The following is a 17,821-nucleotide window of genomic DNA, read 5'->3' as shown; positions in this document are numbered from 1 at the left end:
GAAGTTTGAGCTGCTGCTGAATTTTAGTAAATCATACAAAGGAATAGAAACACCTATCAGTATAGCATATTCAATTTACCAGCAGCAGACACACTGCAGCCTCCAAATACAGCTCAATCAGCATGTCTCTAAAAACAATTTCAATAAAAGCTCAACATTAGACTTAATGCAGGGAGTAGTTATTTCAGGACTAGATTGCATTAGTTTTGGTTTGTCATTTTTAGCTAGGTGTACCTAATAAAGTATGAGATTTTAGTTGTAACAATAGTATCAGCAGTAATGCACAGTATACAGAGTAGATTATGGAACTGAAATAAAGTATTACTCCAACAGAGACAATTTGCAAGCAGAGTGATTTAAAAGCAACAGCAAATAATCAGATAATTTTTCTATTTGTGATTTATTACATGTATGAATAGCAGGAGCCCTCTCAGATCTCTGATGTTTGACAATTATACTACTTAAACTTCAGCTGTGGAACAACTCAGGTACTCATGTGATCAGGTACTTTTCGTACCTGATCACATGAGTGTTACTGCAGAAGAATCTATTATTATAATCATGGCTTACAATATAATCACAACACTGCTGGATATATTTCCCCTAAAAAATTGATTGAATTAGGAGAAGATGAAGATTTGCATTTGTTTGTCCCTGTTCTATCCCTTCTTCCCATGTTGGTTTTTGCCGGCGTAACAACCCCTCACTCCCTCTCGCACTTCACAGCTTTTATTCTTGTTGCAGGGTTTGTTCTTACATTTCACATTCCCTCCACGACACACACAGAAGCGCTGGCAGTCAGAGTCAGCGTAGAACTTCTGCCCAGACACGATGTACTGACCGTTGAATTGGCAGCCGCACTCAGCCAGAGGCACACAGCGATCCTAGAATGTCAAAGTTCAGTTAGGGCAATGTTACTGGGGGAACGTGGACTCACAATCCCAGTATTTCTTAAACCACAGCTACAGCCCTTGTTTTACCAAGAAAGATGCATATTTGCAGAAAATGGTGCTGGGTACTTGATGATAATGAGGACATGATATGTCCATAGAAAGATCCCTGAAGTGTGAATGAATGAATGTATGGGTATAAGGAGAAAGAAAAGGTGGCAAAAGAAAAGGGACATCCCACTAAGATGTTTTTGCTCCAGGTCTAAATTAGAAGAGAGTTGTAGCAAGAACAAAGTTACGTGTGTGTGTGTGGATGATTACCTGACTCTGCAGGTAACCAGGGTTACACACACAGCCCTCACTGGGCAGGTTTTTACACTCGACAGGTGTCGATGGAGAGGTGCAGGTGGGTTGACATCCAGGAGCTGTCACACTGTACGTACTGTAAGATGCACACTTCATCCCTGAAACACACACACACACACACACACACACACACACACACACACACACACACACACAGATTATTACTCAGATTACACATCACATTCAATTTGTTCATTTCACAACAATTGTGATCATACATCTCCAACACATTTGTACACATTGTCTGTATGCATATACACTTGCCGGCCACTTTATTATGTACACCTGTTCAACTGCTATCGCAGCAACTCAACTCAATGCATTTAGGCATGTAGACATGGTGAAGATGAGCTGCTGAAGTTCAAAGCGAGCATCAGAATGAGGAAAAAAGGGGATTTAAGTGACTTCAAACGTGGTATGTTGTTGGTCTGAGTATTTCACAAACTGCTGATCTACTGGGATTTTCACACACAACCATCCCTAGGGTTTACAGAGAATGGTCTAAAACATATATCCAGTGAGCCTTGTTGATGTCAGAGGTCAGAGGAGAATGGCCAGACTAGTTTGCTACAACCAAGGTCAGAAAAGCATCTGAACACACAACATGTCAACCTTGAAGCAGATGGGCTACAGCAGCAGAACACCACACTGCCACTTTATTAGGTACACCTTGCTTGCTGATAAAGTGGCCGGTGAGTGTGTATTATATTATTATTATTATTATATATTATATTAGAGTCCAGCACACCCTTGACTTTGGAATAGGGCTGCTGTATCTGAAAGTTTCTGAAACTTAAACGTTAAAATCACCCTCCTTACACAATAGCATTTAAAAATGTATCATAAGTGTATACTGTATGACCCTATGACCTTTCTACTGTTGGACATGAGGACAACTAAACCATCGTCATGACAACTGAGCAAAGTCAAACTTCAAAGACAACAGCAAGTAAGTTGGATGTTGTTTTTTTGAAACAATTTTATCAAACTGCTGCTTCCAAAATCAGAAATTAACTTGCTCAGCTCAGTTGTTTCTGTTGCAAAAATAACTGTATAACTAACATTCCTCACCAGGTATTAGTACAGCCCAGGAATAATCATATCATCTGTGACTGACAAACACATACTACTTACAGCAGAAACGCCTTGTCCTCCATGACTTCACACAGCCTCCTTCCCTCTGACACTCTTCCACATAGTCACTGATGATGTCACAGGCCGCTTGTTGTTTTCCTTCATTAAGCACCATGTCGTAGATACAGTCGTCGCGGTACTGCTTGGAGTCTATTCGGTCGACACAGTCAGCCAGGGGTCCTTTCTTTGATGTTATGACATCACAGACAGATGTGTAGCCGGGGGGTTTGAAGTCAGGGGGGAGGGGCTTAGCACAGTCTTTACCTGGCAGCACAGACGCATTTTACATTACAGACACAGTTGCATTTCATGTGACTCAAGCAGCTGTTGTCATGTGCAGCTGGTGATGTCTGTACCCAGTGAACAGCACAGAGACATGCTCTTTACAATTCCCTTTGTTTATAATAAAAAACATATAAAACATATAATAATCGTGATTAAGAATACTCTTTTAACCTTATAACTCAAAATAAAAAAGTGGATAAAATAACAGGAAACAAAAATCCCTCTTGTGCGTCTATGTTTCTTGTTGAGCTGATGTGAGAGATTGTAACAGAGAAGAAGGAAAAATGAATTTCTTACTAAAAACACTGTAACTTTGGACGATATCTATTTTGTTTGATCAAGTCAGACTGCTGAGGCCTCATATTAGCTTAAGATACATTTTGGAAAACATCTTTCCATGGAATGAGGAATCCAGCTTCCAATGTCAAGTCTCAGTGACATTCCCCCTGAAATTATTTCACCTACGAGTAAATATTTTAACCATATGATCCATAGAGAAAGAAAATTATAAAGTGGTCTGACATAAGAAGAATATCCAGAATAATGTAATTTTAGTTAATATGGAGTACTTCATACATTTTTTAAACTGAGTTTGTTGAGATTATAATTACACAAAATGTTACAGAAATGTTATGAGGTCCAAGCTATTGCCTTTGTGATTAATGTAAAAGGGACCAGGCATATGAGACAGAGGTGTAATCATATGAGGTGCATGTCTGGAAGGGACTAAAGACAAACAGCACTATAGTGAAGATAAGTAACACTGCACCAGCTGCTTACAGTCACGGGAGCAGCCCTCCACATCCGCCAACCAATGGCTCACTCCAAACTCGTTGGGGTTGGATGCTAGCTTCCCATTGGGCAACATCAGGTCATCAGCAGGGTCACCATTGAAGTTTCCACAAAGACCGCTGGTCACATTTTCATAACTAGTCGCCAGCTCAACCATCACTGCACTGACGTAATCAAAGGAGACCTACAATGGTGATTGTAGAAGAAGAGTTAAATGAAAGTTCAAGCTGAGATGTATTGGCAGCAAAATTAAAGATTCCACTGAACATTAGTGAGACAGACACTGGACCAGCAGTAGTCATAGTTTTGTTTTGTTTTTTAAAATGATCTTTTATAGTGGCTTGTATTGTAATGTTTTGTTTGTTCTCATTTTGTTGTTCTTGATCTGGTCCTTGAGTCTGAATAAAAGTTGAATTTAATTACTTTTCTTAAGTTTGAAGTTAACCTGTAAAATATAAAGTCCTGTCCTGTCCAATGAAACTGATAAATAGGACCTACATTCACAATCTTATGTCAGACTCTATGTAACTGACATAACTGCGTCCGGTAGTTACTTACGGAACTATTTTCAAAGTTTTTCCAAATATTAATTAATTTGAATTCACAAGATGACTTACAATCTTTCTTTGGAAGATTCACTGTTTGAGAGAAGGTGCCTACAAGTCAAAATGTGTGTCTTACAACTAAACTGTTCTTTTTAGACACTAGAACACTAGAATAGTTACTGGAGTTTATCACTGTTTCTACACAGACAGCCCCAGGACTCAGGTAAGATAATGCAACTATTTGGAGGGAATACTGTGTTCTCTAACAAAGTCAGGGAAGTACCTTTAAATTCAACCGCTATTTTAAATATGGCTAAGTCATATACGGTGAACACCGAAGGTGGTATGAATCCAGTTCTTAAAGGTTGTACAATATTACAGACAGTGTTATAGTATGTTTCTTTACAACATTACTGTCTGTGCAGAGTCATGTGTTACACTACCTTTGTGCTACTTCTGTCAACATAACTGCAGAAATGTAATCACAGCTCAGCTTCATTACAAAGCCAGAGGGCATGTGTCCATAGTGTTTTCTCTGAGTCTGACAGAAAAGCACTGACACAAAACATTTTCTTCATTAAATATCATCTTGTTTCACCAGTCTCAGGTTGTAATGCGTTAACTTGACAAAGTAACTGTAACACTATTTCTAAAATTATATACGTAACATGTTACAAATTTATGTCGTTACTGCTATATATAATATATTACCTTCATAATGCGTACGCCTAACACGGATTGCAGATACTGAATTTAATGTGTGAGTGTCTATACCTTTAAAAACTTTGTCTCAATGACTCCCAGTCTGTGTCGACGATAAACCTGGACCAATGATTGATTGGATGAATTGGAGTATGGTAGGGAGTTTTCAAGCCCATCCACCTGCAGAAAACACACACACACACACACACACACACACACACACGGGTCAAGACCTTGGCAGTTTAAGACAATTGTAGCCCATTTTCTTGGCCTGACAGATATATATCACTTGATACAACATATAAATGGTATATTGATAAGTGAAAGGAAATTTCAGTAAAAAAAATATGTCCCTGATATGTTTCAGGTAATTGAGAAATTATTATTTGTCCACCAGAGGGCTCTAAGAACTGTCCCTTTCAGTGCATCATTATTGTTACAACTCTTTAACCCCTGGCGGTCCAATGGCCTGTTGCTGATTTTTTACTTAGTCTTAATGAGGGGGTTTTGGCAGAAGTGTTTACCATCCAATTGCAGAAAATACTGAAATCTCCAAAATGTTCAAAGGTTTTGAAACCAAAACACATCATTGCTTTTTCTATGGTGTATGTGATATGCTGTAAGGGGTTTTGACCAAGTTTATCCATTCTTGATATTTAAAAAAATGTCATAAATTAGCGCTAAATGCTGCAACAACTTATGAGACATAATTGAGCATGGGAATTGACTTCAGAAAGCCATACCCTGATGTTCTAAAACCTTATACACCTTAATAGTTTTAATTAATTGATTAATTAAGATTTATGACGATAGCAACTTAACACAGTGCTGAACTGCATCTCTAATCTTCAGGTTCCCAGCTTTCAGATGGTATACACCACATCGATGTGACATCTACTGCTGACCTGCTATCTCTCCCTAAAAATCCACTGCCAAACGGCAGCACAGTCATTTCATTCAATTCATTCACAGATGTGCTAGCTGCAGACTCCTTTGTCTTCCCCTTTCTTAAGCTTACATACTCTTCACTCATGTAAACATAAATGTAAACATATACGCATTACCTACCATCATGCTCAGATCATTACATTACATTACATTACATTATCCTCCTGCTGTCTTTAATTCAAAGTCTCCACATGAAAATCTGATGTCAACAGAGCTCTGTGTGTGTGTGTGTGTGTGTGTGTGTGTGTGCGTGCGTGTGTGTGTGTGTGCCTGTGTGTATCTCACCAGTACTTTGCCGCTGTAGCCCACTGAAAGTGTGTATGTGTTCCCATAGAGTTTAACAGTCACCACTTTAGCATACGACACTCTTTTGTTGCCACGGTTGTTATTCTCCAGGCTCACCTGCAGGAGAGAAAGAGAGCAGAGCAGACAGGACAGCAGAGGAAGGGTAGAGGAAACATAAGATTGATAATTTAATTAGGATTAATAAGACTAATTGACATAGATATGCAAAGTATTCTACTGATATTTAACAGGAGGAAGGAAGGAAGGAAAACACCACAGTGATCCATTCTCTGATTATTCACAAGCTGCTTTGGTGTTTTGGTCATAAAACTGAGACTATGAGTGGAAGGAAGTAGGAAGTTATTACATAAATCTCATCCCAAACTAACTTGTGTTTTTGCTGATTTCTTGCAAACAATCTAAACTGGATCTGTGGTGTGTTACTGTACTGTTTAGTGTTGTTCTCTCCTCAGCTCACCTCAAAGTGTTCCAGACCTGTATGTTTTCCACGCACACTGGCCAGATTGTAGACACAGTTGCCCTGGAAGTCGAACTTGCGTCCATCAAAGGACCTGAAGTGTGGATCTCCACGTGCAGTGCACTTCTTAAATTCGACGGGGTAACAGTCTTGGACTCCGTCCACAACACTGCATATCTCTCCGGTTCGACACCCAGTCCGCTCACATTTTACCTGTTGTGTCGCTCCGTCACACACACACTTTGTATTACACTGTGAGTCGCCCCAGAATTTTTCACCTGGCAGGTAGTACCGGTCGTCATGGTTACAGCCACAACCCTTCTCCCTGATAACACACCTGACAAAAACAAAGAAAGTAAAATAATAAAAGGTTATCCCAGTGTATGTAACAGTTGTTGGTCTTAAAGATTTCTCATAACAACAGATGACTTTTGGAGGCATGTGACAGATTTATTCAACATCTACGTCAACATATAAAGTGTCATCCCTTTCACTAACAACGCCATATCATTCAGATTACTCCAGGATTTACATTTCTACAGAAACAATAGTACTATTTTGGGATTTTTAACATTGTTACCAGCTGGACAAAAGTCATGGAAGCATTTTTGTATGATGTGGACAGAAAAACAGACCAAAATGATGCCAATCATTCAGGGAGGAGTTCTTATTGGGATAAAATAACATAACTTATCCTTAAATGAATGGGGGAAAATGTTGTACTAACTGTTTTCCACTTTGCACATATCCTGGGTCACAGAAACAGCCTTCCACACAGTTCTTAGTGCACACCTCCGGCTGAGGACCACAGGTGGGAGGACAGGCTGAGCCACACATCTTGTAGGAGCTGTGGGGTGGACATGGTATAGCTGGACGGACAACAAGAGAGAGGAGAGATTAGAAGATGGACAGACAGACAGACAGACAGACAGAGGGAATGGGAGATGTTGATGCACACAGTGTGGAGTCTGATGTACATTGAACATTGTGATTGTGGGCCTCTCGAGCCAAGAAGATTTAAAACACTGATATGAATGGATTATATTCATTAATCCAGAATTATATACATTTCTAAATCACTCAATACCACAAAAACACTGACAACCAGTGGTGGATAGAGTACTGGAAATCGTAATTGTAAAAGTACAATTACCCCTATAAAAAAATTGGTCAAGTAAAACTTTAAATTACCATTTCACAGTATGAAAAAGTATAAAAGTACTTGGTCAATAAAGTGTGTATGGTTCAGTGATCTTTACAAGTTATTTTATGTAAGCCAAATTTCAAGTCTTAAATCCATAATCAAGGTCAAGGCTCACGTCTTTTAGATAGCTATTTATTATTTTATTTACTATTCTTTTATTTTACATGAAAGTATAGATACGATACCTTGAAAACATCCTACTTGGTAGCTGTCTACTATTGTAGCTGTAGCTGTTGCGTGGATCTGTTTTCTTGATATGGACATGAGTTAGCTATGCTCTACTTGTCCTTTAGACATATTGACAGACGCCCTAAATGCACTTGCACCGTGCACAATGGCTTGTTTAAATGGACCCAAATCCTTGAATACGCTTACTTACATTCACATAATTTACTAGTCTAAATAGCTGAAATCAGCCATCAGTTTGAATTCAGACACTAAGGACCCTGTCACAGCTGTGAGTTTATCTGCAAAAACTCACAGATGTCAATGACTTTGTGTCAGTCTATATAAATGTATGTGACTCACAACAATTGGACTGTTCCCTCCATGGCAACACTGATGCTCCAGCTTCCTGGCACTCTGCCAGGTAGTTGCTCAGGGCTTCACACAGTACTCCCAGCCGTCCTTCATTGACGCAGACATCATACAAACAGTCTGCCACATGCTCTTCTACACCTACGCTACCATGACACCCAGAGAAAGGTCCCTTCTTATCGCTAATTATCCCACAGTACTCTGGACCAGTGTACCTGAGAAGGAACAAAAGAGAAAATAGAGTTTATTGTCAGGTGACTCATATGAAAAACGTATTATACTCGGGCATCAATTTAGAAGTCACAGCCATGCTATTGGTCGGTCAGTCCACCACTTAGTCCAGAATTAAATATATCAACAAATACTGGATGGATTACCATGACATTTTATACAGACACTCATGGTCCTCATAGGATAAAATCTAATGACTTTGATCCTCTTCAAACTTCCTGTCTAGTGGCACCAGCAGATTCATATTTTGTTTAAGAGTGGAATATATTTCATCAGCTTTAAATTTCAGTTTGTCCAGTTCTTTGCTTTATGATCAAATACCTTCAAACTACTGAAATTCCCATCAGCCTCCGCTGTGCTATGGGTTTAGAGATAATCAGCAAATGTTAAGGGAAATATTTTTTTTTCTTGCCATACACTCAAACTTCATTAATCCAAACATTCCCTTTCATCATATAATTCCCTAAAATACTGGTAAACCTTTTATAACTTAAAGATAAAGGTTCCCTCTATAAGAATTCTGTTTATTTAACCTACTATAAAACTCAGTATTACACAGCATTACCTAATGCGGTCTTCCTTTGAGCACTGAGGACACGTGCCATCACAGTAATGGTAACAGAAGGGGTCGTAGTCCTCGACGCTCCATGTCCCTGCCCAGTCTGTCACATTAGCAGCTGTGGTGCCTCCGGCTGTTGTCAGCTCATCCTCTTTGTTGCCGTTATAGTTGCCACAGAGCCCAGCGACATTACCATAGTAACTGCTGCTGATGGACACCATGACAAGTGTAGACCAGTCAAAAGTTACCTCTACGCCAAAATCAGTCTGAATCTTGCCTCTAATTCCAGCCTGTGTTATGGAGATGCTGCCTCCTTCCAGTTGGAGAGGAAGCGTTGACCTAATACCATCCACCTACAGAGAGAGAAAGACTACTATTACTATTTTTACTCAATGAATTGTATATATATTTGTCATTGATTTGTCTCACACATATATTTTATGAAATGTATCTATTTAGTTTTATTGATTCTTATATCTTACTTGTACTTGCGCTTTGGCAATATTGTTGTTGTTTTTTTGTTTTTTTTTTACTTTCGTGCCAATAAAGCCTTATTGAATTAAAATTGAATTAAATTGAAAGAGTGCTACTGAAAACAAATTATGTTTAGATTGCATGATGATGATTTAGCACTGTATTGAACTCTGGATATATTAAAATTATTCAAATTCTGGTAAAACATGAAAAAATTGCCACTGTCATTCACCTCAACCAGTACTGAGACTCACAGACTTAAAGGATCATACCACTCTAAATGTGTGAATACATATTCACAAATCTCACTATATTAACAGATTTTAAAAGACCACAACTTGAAAGAAAATTGGATCACAGATAAAACTCCATCTAAGGCAGTGGCATGGGGTTATACTTGAATATGTTGTGCTGGACTATTTGACATGTAAACTTCACAGCAACGACGATGCCTTTCGTAAAACATGGGAACCCTTTAGGTCATATGTCAGTTTGAATGTTTCCACCATTCTCACAAGAGGGTTTGTATCATAGCTCAGAATACTCTGCCTCAATTGGGACACTCTGTCTTACCATTTATTTGGTTTACTTTTACTTCTGTATACCTTTATTTTACTTATTTGTTGTGAATGTATTCTTACTTGTATAGGATGTGACTCCTGAATCTTCTGCCTGTATGTATAAATTTGAATATTTATGTCAGCCAAATGTTTGTTTGTTTGCCTGTTTGTTTTGTGTTTTTGTCCTACCTGTTGAAAATGAATAAACATATATATATGGATCACCATGGATGCACTAGTAGTCACCCCAATGGTATGCTGGTATGCCTGATATGAGTTGTCCTATTTTCAGAAACAAAGATCTCAAGGAATTTTGAATTTTAATAAAGTGAAAAAAATTATTTATATTTTTTGTTCACATATGGAAAGAGCTTGGTGAAAGAGCTTAGAAAATCATTTTTCTCCTCCATGTATGGTAAAATACTACATGCACTGATTGTCTGACTACTTTTTCCACTTAACTGTTCCAGCAATTTTACTGTGTCGATACAATACATCTAACTATACTCAAGTTTTCAATACCACTTTCATGAAGTGAATGTTACCAGATACTTTGGAAATGTGCATAAATCATTCCAATTCACAAAGGAGGCGATATCTTTGATCCTGAATGTGTCCCCTTATCAGATCCCCATTACATACAACAGTTTTTGGGCCTTATACTTCCAATTATCAACTGAGGCTCTCTGCTCAGCTTTTCTTTCTTATTCCTAGAGTTACAAAAGCAACTGAAGATTGAAAATTTTATCTCTTAATAATTCGGTGGACTGATGCACACCATTGGTGCAAGGCACAATGTTACATTCAACAAGATCTCCAACCTAAATAGAACAAAATAGACTGTTCGTCTCTTATCATTCGCCATACTTAATTCTTGTTCTTGATCTTCCGCCACAAGAAAATTTCAATATGCTCCTTGTTACAAAGCAACAAGTACATGACAACTGTAAATGGAAGGTTGGCAGTGCTGACACAGTTTATTCTCTAAAGAAAGACCCACCAGTATGAATTGCTCGTCAGTCCTTGGGATGTCGATGCGGTGGCCCAACACCTCCACAGTGATTGAACGCAAAAAGGAGCCTTCAAAGTTCCCACGGAGCTCATTCTTTGTGGTCACAGTTACCTCTGGCAGGGTGGAATCCAGACCTGAGGAAGTCAGAATAAATAATTTTAATGTGAGCAAGACAGTGTCTCAACTTTATAACAACTGCATGTGTGAATGTATCATGCAGTTTCTTGGTAAGCAAACGGTGTCAGTTTTGTATAGCCTGTATGGCTAGAATATGCCGTTTGGGTATATTCGGAAATTCCCTTCCATGGGTCACAGCAGGACACAATGCCTCACGTTTTGTTGTTTGCACCAATGCATAAATATTTAACTCCAGAGGTATCTTCCCATGCAGACATGCATTTGTCCAGGTTCAGCCTGCTGCATCAGCTCAACTGGAAGATTATGAGTAAATCCAACACCAACTGCTGTGATGCAGCTTTTAGTTTTACACTAAACTCCCCACTTCGATAAATTGCACCATCTCTACCTATGTCTCCATGCATCAAAGTGAAATATTTAAAGGTTTTTGAACTTTGTTTTTACTTAGGTGAATATGGCTGTAACAACTATCATCAACCCTTCTATCTTAAAGTCCCTTCTATCTTAAAGTTAAAATACTGCTGAAATAAAACAAGGTAGACATTTCCGTCACAGGGAGTCAAATGATACAAGTACAGTTTCCATTTCCAGTGAATGCATCATATAAATCTCTTCTATATAAAACTTTCTTGAGTTCTTCCTGAATGTCTATATATGTGTTTTGTTAAGAAAAATGCAGAAATTGTCTTTTTAGAGCAGTCGGAAGAAACTGGTACCTCTGCTTTCCTCCAGAAATTCCCGCCTTTTTACCATTGCGGTCTATGAGGCTGTGAGTGCGTGTTGGTGGATCATCTGTGCTTCCTACGCCCAAACTATAACTCTGACAGCTTTAGCAGATGAATGTGAGTGAGAAGACCAATTTTCCTACGTTTCTATGTATATTTTTTTCTGTAGAGTGGTATCTGCGGCAGTTTCCAAATGTATTTTTTGACAATTTTTTCTCTCCCTCTGCACTCAAGCTATGATGTCATCCACTCTTGCCTCTCCATAAGGTAACATTGGGGGGAATTTTTGGTGTGTTTTTGCCGAATAATTTGTAATATGTTTGCTGAAACCCTTAGAAAAGTCATAGTACACTTGTCATGTTTGTATTTATTTGTGCTTTATGTGTTTTGATGTAGTTTTCACGGCTCAATAAATGCCCGTAAACAGAAACCGCATTGAGCTCTTATTTACATCTCTAGGGGAGTCATATCAGATTTTCTTCAACAAATCAAATCTACAATCCATCTACAATATAGATAGCAAGAATTGGTTGTACGTTTTGAGTAAGAATTAATCAAATCTGCTTCGTGAACCCTGACTAGAGAAAGATATGTTTCTGTTAGTAACTGCAAACCTGTGGTGTTGACGAGGACGTAGGTGCAGGTTCCCTGGAATGAGTAACTCCAGCCATCGAACGTGGTGTAGTGTGGGTCGCCAAAACCCCAGCATAAGGCCTTGGAATCAGCAACACACACTCCTTCACCATCAGACACCTCACAGTGCTCCTTAACCCTACACTCTACATCAGCACAAGGATCTGTAACACACACACACACACACACACACACACACACACACGGTATCAATATAAGCCGTTTTGATTTATGTCTAAAAATATAAATTATTCAAGTTCAGAGAAATATTGGTCATAAATTTGAACACACATGAGACATCATAGGGCTGGGTGATATATTGATATAAAAAATATATATTTTTGAATGTGATATGGAATTAGACCATATCGCATATACCGATACAGTTCTTTTTTCTCCTTTCTTTATATATAAATGGTGCCCTTATTAGGGTTCGTCATATTTAGTTCTTTTGTAATGTTCGTTATTCTTTTCTCATACAAATATATTTATTTCAGAAAAAGATTGACCTATTTTATTTCATAGGCTATTTTTTATTTAAGATATTTTTTATTTAAATGTGCACTTTATGGAGCTTTGATTTAAAAAAAAAAAAAAGGTACTCCTGTTGTTATACAGTATTTATGTTCACTTAAATAAACAATTTTAGTAAAACTATTCGTGACATGTCATATTTGACTTTGACTAAACATTTTCTCTCACTTTGAGATAAAAAATATCGGGATATATATTGTATATCGTTATTCAGCCTAAATATATCGGGATATGACTTTTGGTACTACTACTACTACTACTACCCGCTACGCCCTCCTGAAGAAAAAGAACGGCGGGTTCGCTGGCGGGCCTCTGAACATTAAGTAGTTAAACAACTTGAAGTATGATTTGAACCAGCACTTAAATCGTCCATTGTGGGAAGTGGATGGTAGTCTTTAATGTCTGACTGTGACATCCAATTTTTTGGATGTCAAGATCACAGTTACTGAGTAAATGTTTGACCTGTGGAGTAGCAGTCAACTATTCCATCCTTGTTGCGACACTCCTCGCCCTCCTGGCAACTTGTGGCATTGCAGCTGAACTCTCCAGACTGGCAGCCACAGCGTCCTGAACAGTCCTCCAGTACCACTGTTGTACCTGACTGGAAAGAGTCACTTATGCATTAGAACAATGGACACAGATAAACCTAACATTGAAGTTTTTATGAATATTAAGATTTTCTTTTTTTACTGAGATATTGCCATTTCACCTCATGACATTAATGCCCCCTATGTCCAATATGATATTTCCTGGTATATTATTGGTCATATATTGATTATTATTGATTTACTGTCTTCATACAGTTGTACACAGGGAACTTAAACACACAATGGTTGACCCAGGACCCTGCTTTGCCTGCTGCCCAGCTTACAATGTAACTGACCCCGATGACCTCCCCAGCAGGTGGTGAGCCCACAGCTCAGGACAGCCCTTCATTAATTCATAATTCCATCTAAAAATTGACATTTAAACTGAACTAACAGGCTAGATATGAGTAAACGATCACTCTGCCTTGAACAAGCGTTATGGTGAAGAAGCTGATGTGAATTATGATGATGATGAGGATGATGATGATGATGATGATGATAATAATTACACTATAATATTGTCCATCCACTACGCAGCCACATCTCTCCACAGGAACACAGCGGCCTCCATCAGACAAGAGGCCGTCGTCACACTGGCAGCCCTCCTGGCACAAGGGGCACGGCTGGGATCTCTCCAGAGAGAAGCAGGTGGAGGAGCAAGAAGAGGAGCACAGCTCGTAGTGGCTTCCTGCTGGACATGTCACGGCTGCAACAACAAACAAGGCCTGGAGGCTCAGTATTGAGGAGGTTTATTAAGATCGCTGTTGCCTAAAATGACACATTCTGTTGCAGATTTTCTGATTTCTGGTAATTAAGTAATTCATAATAAGCTGGTTTTAATTTGGCATATTTAATTATAGATAGATAGATAGATAGGACTTTATTGCCCACCATGGTGGAAATTTGTCTTTGGCTTCTCCAATATATAAAATACAAACATACAAACGATATTTGAGAAAACACACACCAAAAAAACACATTTTACAAGACACTAAAATGTTATGTATTCTTAAATATTTTTGTATTCCTAAACAGCACTTGGCAACAAGCTAAGTTCCCTTCAGCACTAGTGAGCATTAGCGAATGAGAGCAGACTTACGACAGAAGCTGTCGCTCCTCCATTTGCTTATCTTGCCGCCAGCTAGTTGACAGGCGGTTACGTAATTTTGGATGTGACGACACAGGATGCCCTTCGTATCTTTTTCTGTGGACAGCTCCCTGGAAACAAACTTTCATTTAAATACAGGAACAATAGAAACTGTAACAACACATAAAAAAACACACAAATCTAATTCAAACTGTTTCTCCAGATTATTTTAACCACTTTGTGGATTAAAGCGAAAGTAAGTGCGCCTGAAACATTGTTTATAGTATATATATATATATATATATATATGTATGTATAAAAATCCCTGATCAAAAATGTGTGCACACCACTACAGTAAATAGAGTGGCCCTCATATATCAAACGAGCGTACGACAGAAAGTGAGTGTAAAGTGGGCGTACGATCATTTCTACAAGGCTCAGCATTTATCAGTTTGGACGTGAGCAGAGGGTATGATCAGATCTCTCTCTCTCTCAGCTCGTGTACGCAAATTTGAGTCAGCGTGAAGTCCACACGTCGGAGTCTGAGAATTGATCTTAGACTATAGTATCGATGCCTGGAGCTGATAAAACTCTGCCGTGTTTTGTATTTTAATGGTGACAAACCAAAACATGTTTAGACTACATAATTTATCATTAAAACATCATTAAAAATAAATACACCCTGCGACCGTGACATTCTTTAACCAGAAAACTAGCCGAGGACACCAGAGCGTCAGCGTCTCCTCCACCAGCGGTTCTGACCCAATAGAAACATTCCCATTCAGCACTGACACACGTTCCTCTGACTGGGACATAATTCTGACTAAATGTAAAGAAGTAATAAGAGTAATAAGTAAGAAGTAGTAAGAAGTTATCATAGTAATAACAATATTTGCATATTATATAGGCTATTAGGCTTTTATATATCATGATGTTTAAATGAAATATTCCAACCTCACAGAGAGTTGAATGCTCCACTGCTACTCTGCTGACAGCGGCACTGATTTTCTTCCTTTTCACTTTTTATGCTGCCAAACAGCAAACAAACCAGCTTGTTGTGTTGCAGCTGTTGGACGTCAGCGTTTCACTTTCTGCCTCTGAGAAATTCCTCTTCTTTTGGATTAAAACTTACTTTAAAACATTGTTTACCTCCTGCAACCAAAAAGCTGTAAAAACTTTAAGTCTGTGCTCCAAATGTAAAATATTCACCAAACTTTTTTGAGTTCATAACTATAAGTACTTTTATTTCATAAACCTCCCTCGCTGTGTATTTCTGTAAAATGTCTATTTCGCTCCTGTTGTTATTTGTATCTTATTTGTATCGGACAGGACGTGTGGACTTCAAGCCGACTCAAACTTGTGTACACAAGCTGAGAGCAGACGTGAAATCTGATTGTACCCTCCGCTCACGTCCAAACTGATAAATGCCGAGCCTTGTATAGAAATGATTGTACGCCCACTTTATGCTCACTTTCTGTCGTACACTCGATTGATAAATGAGGGCCACTAAGTCACAGTACAGTAAAAAAAGGCTAGAATCAGAGTTAATGTATATGACTCGTCACTTTGACATTAGAGGAAAGTTATTGTAGATATTTCATTACCTGACACAAGCCTTATAGTTTGGAGTGGGAGACACTGTTGAGTGGCAACCTGCAAATGGGCCCTTCTGGGATTTGATGATGTCACAGTCCGCTTCTGCTTCGGGGACCTTCGGTCCATCTGGCCCAGGGCAGGAACTGGCACCACAGCCCGTCTCACATGGGACATCATCCTTCTTTACCACCCAAGCTGCTGCTATGTCTGATGGCTTCTTACCTGCCAGGTCATCAGACGGGTCACCGTTATAGTTGCCACAGAGACCGCGAGGTGAACTGCGATAGGTGGATGGGATTTGTACAAACACGCCGTCCACAGTGTCATAAGTCAGCTTCAGATCAAAGTCAGTTTCAATGATGATGTTGATGCCATTTTGGTGTGCTTGCACTTTTCCGTCAGCCAGTGTTGCAGGAAGGTAGACTCTGATGTCATCAACCTGAGACATAGAGGAGTAAATGGTAAAATTGTAAATGGACTGCACCTATATAAGACCTTTTATCCAAAGTGCTTTACACTACACTGCCCTACAAAGCCTAACTGCAGTAACTAGGCAAAAGGTCAAACTGAAAAAAACTTCTTTAAAGTTTTTAACACGTTTTAACTGGCCAGCCTCATGGGTTACTTACATCAAAACACTTATGTATTGATGATGCAATTTTTATGCTAAAAAATCATGATGATTTATTTGACCTTTGACCCCAAAAATGTAGTTACTGCATTGCTGTAAAAGGTTCTAATAGTAATTCAGAAACAGAGTGGAATTACTATTAGTAGTATTACTATCTTATGCTACCTATACTTCAGAAGACTTTGAAAAGATTTGGAAAAGACTCCCGAAAAACTACCAGCTGCCACCTGCTCACATCTAAAGACCAGTGTTAAGAGTTTTTAGTCAGCCTAGTCTCAGACTGAGATTCACAGACTGTCAATCTTGCAGGGTAACTATTTACAAGACTACAACTAGATTCTTTTAGCATTTTCTTCCTACCATTTACCCCCCACATCATGCTCTTAGTAAAAATCACAAAATGGAGGAAAAGCAGCTTTTGGCTACAGCTGCTCTAGTGTGTGAAGTGGTTTGTGTTAAAAAAAACAACAACAAAAAGAAGAGGAGAAGATGCCACAAAATGCCCCTCACAAAGCTGAAAAGGGGCTGATTCTCTGACATGAAAAGTTGACTATTTTACAGTAAAAATAGATATAAGGAAGAATAAAGGAAATTAAAATTTAGAAATTAATTCATGATATACATTTATGTCATCAACAGTGATCATTTTGTATTGTCATGTCATACCTTGATTTCCCAAACAACCCCGGTCTCCATAGTGATTTCCACGTCGTAAACTTGGAGCTCCACACTGCGAGAGACGCTGCCATCCTTATTGGTTTGCTGCTGTACATACACAGAGAAGGCTTCCCTCTCTTCTACCTGCTCCTCCACTTCTGCCAATATGAACAAACAGTTTCCCCTCAGAGGATATACCTAGAGGACAGGAGGTGAGAAATTATTTAATGT

General features: G+C 38.8%; 1 protein-coding gene across 1 annotated transcript; it reads right to left on the bottom strand.

Moving 5' to 3' along the window:
* Window positions 1–659: 659 nt before the first annotated feature.
* On the bottom strand, window positions 660–9,063 carry LOC131976738 (IgGFc-binding protein-like). Its single transcript, XM_059339892.1, has 10 exons — window positions 8,963–9,063; window positions 8,158–8,381; window positions 7,153–7,294; window positions 6,426–6,762; window positions 5,948–6,064; window positions 4,787–4,894; window positions 3,456–3,651; window positions 2,391–2,654; window positions 1,212–1,354; window positions 660–884 (listed from the first exon to the last, which is right to left on the bottom strand). The coding sequence occupies exons 3-10, from the start codon at window positions 7,260–7,262 to the stop codon at window positions 660–662; spliced, it is 1,500 nt and encodes a 499-aa protein (XP_059195875.1). The 5' UTR covers window positions 7,263–7,294; window positions 8,158–8,381; window positions 8,963–9,063.
* Between the last annotated feature and the right edge of the window lie 8,758 nt (window positions 9,064–17,821).

This window comes from Centropristis striata, chromosome 8 (assembly GCF_030273125.1).
Source record: "Centropristis striata isolate RG_2023a ecotype Rhode Island chromosome 8, C.striata_1.0, whole genome shotgun sequence".
Taxonomy (NCBI): Eukaryota; Metazoa; Chordata; class Actinopteri; order Perciformes; family Serranidae; genus Centropristis; species Centropristis striata.
The sequence above is the reverse complement of the archived record's forward strand: the minus strand, read 5'-3'. Positions and strand labels throughout refer to the sequence as shown.